This window comes from Diabrotica undecimpunctata, chromosome 4, assembly GCF_040954645.1.
Source record: "Diabrotica undecimpunctata isolate CICGRU chromosome 4, icDiaUnde3, whole genome shotgun sequence".
Classification (NCBI taxonomy): Eukaryota; Metazoa; Arthropoda; class Insecta; order Coleoptera; family Chrysomelidae; genus Diabrotica; species Diabrotica undecimpunctata.
In genome coordinates, this window is record NC_092806.1 from 141,973,595 (window position 1) to 141,982,392 (window position 8,798).

General features: G+C 32.3%; 1 protein-coding gene and 1 non-coding gene across 2 annotated transcripts in view; one reads left to right on the forward strand and one right to left on the reverse strand.

Annotated features, from left to right (window-relative positions):
- Positions 1-3,102, reverse strand: part of LOC140438466 (nuclear factor interleukin-3-regulated protein-like) — a 55,858-nt gene extending 52,756 nt beyond the window's left edge. Inside the window, exon 1 of the mRNA XM_072528135.1 lies at positions 2,886-3,102. Within this exon, the coding sequence (XP_072384236.1) occupies positions 2,886-2,948 (63 nt within the window). The 5' untranslated portion in view covers positions 2,949-3,102. The remainder of the gene's footprint in view (positions 1-2,885) is intronic.
- A 4,995-nt stretch (positions 3,103-8,097) lies between these two features.
- On the forward strand, positions 8,098-8,169 carry TRNAP-UGG (transfer RNA proline (anticodon UGG)). Its single transcript has one exon. It is a non-coding gene; the product is annotated as a tRNA-Pro (tRNA).
- The last annotated feature ends 629 nt before the right edge of the window (positions 8,170-8,798 follow it).

Here is an 8,798-nt window from a genome sequence, read left to right on the forward strand (position 1 = left end):
GTATAGTTGGTTGCCTAACTATAATCACATAATTTTCTCACCACAATTTCATTTCACATACATAATTTATAACAATAACATTGATGGTTGATACTGTTATAATTTTATTTTATTTCAACTTTCACAATTTTAAACAACGTTGGCTTCTGTCTTAAATAGACATATACAGTTACACTGACTGCTCTGTCATAACTTCCGTCATAACCTGCCAAGATTGTCATTTCAATCAGTTGCTTTGATAAAGTCCTCGTAGACATACCGTCTCAGGACTTGCAACTTAATGTAGTCATATGTCGCCATGTTACCAATCCAACGGTAACTTTACCATCTTAACTGTAAATTGGACATAATGTAAACTAAATTTCATTTAATAATTTTTAAAGGGTTTTTACCCACATATTTAGTGGCTACATCCATGTATTAACTAGTAAGTATTAACCACATTTTACATTAACCTTAGTCAAAACTTAAATTATTTTATGTTCTTTTTAATTAAGTGGTTAAATACTATTTTAGGACACTGATGATGGAATACTTATTCCGAAAACGTTTTGTCAATTCAACACAGCCCAACTGGGTTTTTTATATACCTTTTTATAAAGGATTTTATTCAAAAATTTTTTAATATATGGTATACAGCCAAGTACAGGAACTTTGTTTCCTTGTGGATTTGATGAAATGGCCATTGATCCAACAGTTACGTGCCAAAAAGATGTTGATATGCTGATTGGTTTTCAAGATAATGGACAGGAGAGTAGAAATCCTGTAGTTGCAGATAAGGTACTTAAGTATACTTACAAATACCTTGCCTGCTAGATTAACTACAAGCTTGACCCAGAACAAGAAATAAGAGTGAGTCACAGACACTTCGTCTAAGAACTATCAACTCCAGTAGAGTCCTAGCTTCCATAATTATGATCAATTCCTTAACTTATCATAATATCAAAGATGTTTCTATAATTTAAAGTTTATAAATATCAAAGATGTAATTCAAAATTAATCAAACTACATTTGAAGGATTTGAAGGGTTTTTACCCACATATTTAGGGGCTTCAAACATGTATAGGATAGGATAGGATAGCACGATAGGGTTTTTTCATTAATATACTTTTTATAATATATATATATATATATATATATATATATATATATATATATATATATATATATATATATATATATATATACTGCATATCCAAGGTTATTGTTAAATTAAAAAAAATACTTCCGATCAGATAATAACTGAAACCTTTTTTAAGTTTACTACGTAACATAATACTTTCAAAAAGCGACTTTTTTCCATCGGTTTTTGTTTATTCAACACGTCCAACTTTATGCAACTACAACATTTTTAAGATGAAAGAGGACCCCTATTTAAATAATAGTTTATGACCGACCGTCTCGCCAAAACTTTCTAACTGTTCTCTTTTGTCACAGGTAAAAAAATTTCGTACTTTATTGAGGACCCTTAAAAAAATCTTCAAAGCGGCCTGGATCTTTTGCTGATTTTTACTGTTATTGTTGCAATAAATCGCAAATTTGTTCTGAATAAGTTTAGAAAAATAGAAAGTTTGGAGAGAGTGAAGGATTTTTTCAAAGGAATTTGACTTTATTGGGGTGTTTTGTTAAAAAACATGATGCCTCATTTTGCGACGATTATTTGAAATGATTCTATGAAGATGTTATTTTGATTTACCTCTTTTCATGCTTAAATGGTTTACAGACATTTTAAGGAACATAACTACAAACTGGTTAAAAAAACTAATAATGGTAATACAAATTTTATTCTGTAGAATATGATACTAGTATATTTGTCGAGACTGCAAAAGATTGCAAGGCAGCGGTTTCCACGAACAAAAATTTTGTTCAACAAAAAAACAAAATTTGTTTAATTTACTAATGTTTGTATTTTGAGAACGATTTCCGAAGTGGAAATTGAAACGTCAATAAACGTACTTTAACCTTTAATTGTGGCTTATTCCCATTTAAATAGTAATTGCCACAGCATTAATAAATTTGGGAACACAGAAAGAAAATAAACGAGGTAGACTTTTGTCTGGTACACCACCTCCCATTGTGAAGAAGAAGAAACCGAATCATCATGCACCCCCTGAAATTAGACAAAGTAATTGGGGGCACTGGCCACAACTAATTGATATACCACATGCTCGAAGATGTCACTCTAAAGCTTGCAAACGAAAAACAAAATACATCTGCAAAAGGTGCAACGAGCCGCTGTATCCATCGTATTTTGAACATTTTCATACCAGTAACTGACGCTTCCGAGATTCCGCAAGTGCATAGTGACCACTAGAGTGGGCAAACTATTTTTTAGGTTTTAGGAAAAAAATTCATATTTTTAGAGTTACTTTACTATTTTCTAATGTTAATTTTTAATATTTCGCAAGAAAAAAAATTCCCTTAAAAAAAATTATATTCTTTATATATTATTTATAAGTAAAAAATGATGTTTAATCTTTTATTTTTGTATATTTTGAATATTTTATTTTTGCAGTTTGTTATTAAATACTTGTATCAAGGAATGTCACAAAAGGCTTTTATTTTTCTAATTTCTCTGGCCTATTTGGGCGCACATTTTTACGTTAGACTGTATATATACATATTGTTCAAATTTAATCGTTCACATACATAACTAAACAATAACCAAAATAACTTGTTAAATTCAACATTTTTTGAAATTATTATTTTCCTATTAGTTTTTACTAGTTCCTCCAAATACTGACTAAAAATTGTCATTTAATTCCAGCTTAAACGCATAGTACATTTTTATCTCAGAAGATATCTAATAATATATCTAATAGTTTCAAAAATTTGTGTACAAATTTTTTCCTAAAAATTCTGTTAAGAATATTTATCAAACTTACCGAGTAAAAGTATTTCACGAAACCACCTGCCATCAAATTTTCTTGGGTAGTTCGGTATTCCATAATCTATTCAGTAGATATACTAATTAAATAATTTTTCCTGTCAAGACTTAAAACAATTAATATTCTCGAAATATATTTTAAAGGAAAAGTGTCCAAGGTAAAGACGTAATATCTTTCTTAGGTCAGACGTATAAAAATATTCAGGTATTATTGAAATTCGTGTTTTATTAGGACCCTTTTTAAGTAGAAAGTCGCAAAAACAAGCACGTTTTTGTGACTACTTTTATATCAGCAGTTTGCAATACAAAACAACTGTTTAATATACCAGTTGGATGTTACAATAACTCTATGGAATTAAATATACAGGTTGGCTCTATGAAGCGAAAAATATAAACACATGATTTAAAAAGATTTTTTAATCCATTCGACATTTTTATTAAAAAAAATTTATTAATATTTTATATATATATATATATATATATATATATATATATATATATATATATATATATATATATATATATATATTGTTATGATATGTAAAATCGAGAAAATTATTGGGTTGATTAAAATATTTCAAAGTTCAAAAACATTAAAATATTTCAGATAAGTAGGATAATAAACAACAAACATTTCGAAGAAGGAAAGTTATTAAATTCTTGGATTTCCTGTACTAAACAAAATGTAAGCTATACATAAATTATTTCTTTGTTATACTTGAGTGACCCGCATAAGTTTAAGTGAAAGCCAAAGACCATTGAACGGGGTTTTTCAAAATACGTTAATGCAGTGATTAAAGACAATAGAAGGGATTATAGAAAGAGGTTTTTGTTAGTTTTTAAGAATTATAGAAAAATATTATTTGTAAATAAGTTTTAGGAAATTTATAATTATAGGTAAAAATTTGTTTGTTATCGAAATGAAAAAATGGGGGAATTGTGACGAGTTTTGATTGGCGGAGATTGAAAAAGGTGGGATAAGTATGTAGGAAAAAGTTTAGCGAGATTGAGGAGAGAGAAAGGAGGATCAGTTGGTTTTCCAAATTTGTAAGACGAACGGGGATTGTTCTCTGGCAGTTCCTGAGAAGTAGCAAGCAGTAGTGTTGAATGTTAGTGAGTTTTTGTGGAGTTAGTGTATCTGACAGAAGCTGGAGCAGCAAAATATTGTAAGTCATATTTTCCTACTTATATTCCAAGAGTCACTGTTCAGGCCAACGAGAGATTCAATTTATCGTAAAGAGAAGATATTCCAAGAGTCATTTTTCACTCGGGCCAACGAGAGATTCAGTTTATCGAGAGGAGAAAGGCTATCATAATTTGAATGATTGTTGCTTTTGAAGGAGATCATTAAGGACGATATACTTGCAACAATCTGTTGTAAGATTGCTGATTACATAGGGAGCGGTTGAGAGGAGATAATATAGTCTACAAGGAACAAGGATTTGGACCACTCATCATCAGAGAGAGATATTTTGTTTTCTGCAGTTTTTTCTTTTATTGATAACACAATTTTTACACTTAATTTAGAAAGGATATAAATATTTTGATTAGGAGAGTTAGAATAGTTCGGAATTTTGAGATTTCAATTAATATTGTTTGTACCATAAATTTTGATTGTTCACGTACGTAGAACAAAATTTTTGAGAATCATTATATGAGATTTGTTTATTGAAAACTTTTGAGTGTGAATTATTTCATTATTTTTATTTCAATATATAGTGTTAGATCATATGTGTTTTTTATTATTCCGGTATTCTCTGGACCTTACCTTTCACATGTAATAGCATAGATATTGAAGCACGAATTTAACCCTGAGATAAAAGAATTAAAAATTGTGATAGAGTCATAATCATATCATCTAGATAATTTTAATTAATCAAAAAAATTAATTAGCTAATTATTGCTTGGCGCACCAAGACTTTAAATATCACAATAATATATATATATAATATATGTAATAAAAAGATGTTTTCAAAATCCATGATATGATCTCTTGTCAATTACATGCTCTGCCAAAGCACAAAATGGTTTTTTTATTCTACAATCACTCTTATGGGAAATAATACGATTTGATAGATTTCTCCCGGTTTCACAAACATATACAACTTCACACTGAGTACAATTAATGCTTTATAGTACATTTGTTTTATCTAATTTATCTATAGGATGTTTAGTTTTTGAATACAAATACAAAATAGTTTTTATGTTTTTGTTGCTATTTTCATATTGTCAATAACCTTTAGTATTTGTATACAATGACAAACATTTAGTAGCATTGTATAATTATTTATAGCTTCTCCTATGTTTTCGAAGTCTAGGATTCTTCTGTTCTGTTTATGGAATGTTTCCGATTTCTTTGATGACCTCTTGGTTGACCTCTTCTCTGACAACTTTTTGTAAGTTGTAGGGTGGACTTCTTCTTATGTGCCAATCTCCAGTAGGATGGGATTATGGTCTTCTGCTCCAGCGACTGTAGTTCCCTCTATGTCTATGTCCTGATAGATTGTTGCCTTCAAAAAAGTGCGTTGGTTGTATTGGCCCGTTCACTGTTGTTCCGTCTTTGTTTTCGAGATAGCTGACCAGTTTTCTTTCGTTTCTGTTAGTAGCTCTGTCATTCCAGTTAGGGGATCTGACGGTAAGGTTTTTAATTACGATTGTTCGTTCTTCTGTGTTGAAGAGTACATCCAGGTCTCTATCAATAGGTGATCTCTGAGTCTGGCATATGCTGATGTGATCCTTATTTTAGTTGGTCTCGTTTGTACTAAGATCGAGGTTTCTTCCATGATACTGGTCGAGTATCTTCCGACTTCCGAGTCCCGCTGGTTTTGGCAGTTGTGTATGTTTTATACTTTTCATTACCACGGTTGCTGTTTGTCCTAGAGTTTGCTCTGTAGCGATTATAAACAGAACTTTATGTTCTTGCCCTCGTTGAGATTTGTTTCTTGCAACTATGTCCATTTCCATTCTGTTTATTATTTCGTCTAGGATGTTCTTGTTTGTTCTAAGTTCGCCTGAGTTCCATGAGCCTGTCTTCAGATGTCCCCTAACTTCATTGGTGCTCATTATTGTAAAAACATCGTAAGGGCTTCTTGCATGAAGACTTGCATGGAAGCCTGCATGAAGGCAAGGAATTCTGCCTGTCTGGCTTTTTGGGATGCCTGGGACCTTGGATAGCTGTGAAATCTGAAGAGTAAATGTATTTTTATTGTTTACATTACCTACATGGGCGATGGTGGCAGCGGTGGGTTTACTGGTGGCACGGGCGTAAGTTGGCTCTGACAAACCCTAGCAGTTGTAACACTGGGCTGGGCAGTTGTTTTTAAGTCCACTATTGTGATTTTTATGTGGTCAAGGTATTGTACCTTGAGTAACTTCGTTTTCTTTATTCATCTCTGATGAATATTGGCACAGTTGTTTGTCCTGTTTTCTTGATATCATATTCGTGATTTCTATGGTCTCTTCGTCTTGCCCCAGGAATTCTTCCTTTATCATTGCTCGTGTAAGATTGTCAGGTAGGCTTCTTACGAGAACTTTGAAAGTTCTGTCTTCCTCTAGATGGAAGACAGTCCATTTTATTGGTTTCTTTTTGTTGTACTCTAAAATTTTGGTAATTTTTCTGTAATACTCTGGATTTTTCGTTTGGATTAGTGTTTTTTGCCATTTTTTGTTCTCTGTGAAAACTTTTTTCCGTGGCTATCTCCAGGATTTTTTTGGTATACTCTGTAATTTTATTAGAAATGGCTTGAATGTCTTCTTCACTACTGGAGTTACTTAATCGGGTTCTATTTCCATGATAGATTCGGTGCCTCATTTGTTGTCATCCTCATTTTTCAGTGGTGGAAATTCTTTTTTTTTTCTTCTTTTTGGTTTCCTTTTTACTTGCGGTCTTGGAATTTTCTCATTTTGTTTCTCAGTTTGTCTTCTTATTCTCCGGGTTTTAACTATTTGTGGGAGCTGGTACTACCTCTTCTTTTCCTGTTGTTTTCGCCCTTTTAGTACAGTTTTTCTCTTACGTCTAGTTGTTGAAACACTACTTTTCTATCGTTTCAGTCTTTTAGGCTTTTGATTTCTTGATTGAGTGTCTTGATTTCTTTTAACAGCTCTTTAGTAGAGATATAACCGCCGTTGTTGCTTCCGTGGATGCTATCTTAAAGGTTTTGGTCAATTTTTGCTATTTTTGTGCATCTTGTCAAGGTCGAGGCTACGAATGGATATCTAGAGCTTTCTCCATCGCTCTCCTCGTTGTTTGGCAATCCTTCTGTGGCAATCGTTCTCTGTTTCACACTCACTTTCGCTAAAAATTAAAGAAAAAATTTGAAAAAATGCCCACACAGTGGTAGAATTTTTTTTTAATAAAAAAAAGTTTTATTCAAAAATCTTTTGAAGTTAAATAAATATTTAAGTCGATAACATTTTTAAAGTCCAAAAAATGTTTCAAAAAAATCGAAAAATTCTTCTCAATCGAAGAAGTCCACAAATCACTCACGTAGAAATACCTCTAGAGGCGGGTACACATTTGCGAGCAGAACTGTTCGCGAACCGTTTGTGAACGCTATATTCGTTAATGTGTACGGCAGAAAAAACCGCTTGCGTACTGTTTCATCGTGACTCGTCGCGAACCAAATTGTTGCGGTTTATTCCACGACTTCAAAGGAAGCTCGGCTTTCAGTTTGGACGGCGCTTACTAGACGCAGCGAACATTTTTATTGTGTCATCAAATCGACATTGTGTGAATGACGTGTTCCTTCCTAGAGAGACGTGAGAAAACAGTAAACTGATTATTGTCATGGACGTATAAATAAAGATAAAATCTTTGTTTATACGTCGATGATTACTGTACATAATTTTATTTTTGTTAAACAAGCAAAAACAGGAACATAAATCAGTACCCAAATTATAAATAAAATGAATCATTTCGCACATGTGTGTTCGTTGTTGGTTTGTCGCTTTCCATGGATCGAGATAAGTATGCGATTAGTACGATGTAGAATATTTTTCAAGGATCTGTACGCGTACTGTACGTATACCGTTCGGCTCGCATATGTGTACCCACCTTAGGTCGCTTACTGATATCGAGCACCTCGTTGTGCACTTTACTACACGTACGTTTACTTGGAAGAATGACACTGTATTTGAATAAAAGTGAAGGGAGTGATAGTAAAATATTGTTGCTATATAATTGTTCACTTTCGAAGTAAAAAAATTATGGCGGCTCAATGGTCTAGGGGTATGATTCTCGCTTTGGGTGCGAGAGGTCCCGGGTTCAAATCCCGGTTGAGCCCATTCTTTTTAATTTAATATTTAATCAAGGGACTTCTAATACTTGTGAAAACACTCAAGGTATAATTTTAAATAACAAAAATTGGTTAGGCGAATGGATCTTGTTGATACGATCTTCAATTTTAAGAAAACCTATCTCACATCAATTCAGCATCTGATTACTTAAGTATCTCAGTGGCAGCACCTTTAGTAGACCGTAAGAAAAAATCTTATACAACTTAATAATATGAACCTTACTGAATAGAACAAAAAGCCGGATTTCGAGCTAGAAGATCATATCTCGATAATATTTTTCTCTAACTTGACTAAATGGAAAAAAAGTATCATGAAACCAAGAACATTGAGCTCTGATTTTTTAGCCTAAGAAAAGCATACGATACAGTTCCAGCAAAAAACTATGGCAAGTCCTGGAAAACTCTCCGATAAATAATATAATCATTGCAGCAATAAAAAAACTCTACAAACAAACCACATCAAAATTTAGATTGGGATTATCCTTATCAAAAGAAAGCATAGGTTTGCAGCAGAGATGCTGGCCTTCTGCGGCTGTTTAAAATATATCTAAATGAAGATTTAAAAAATTAAGATCCTCATCTAGTAAGTAGGTACAATTCTCCTCTTTAACTCTAAT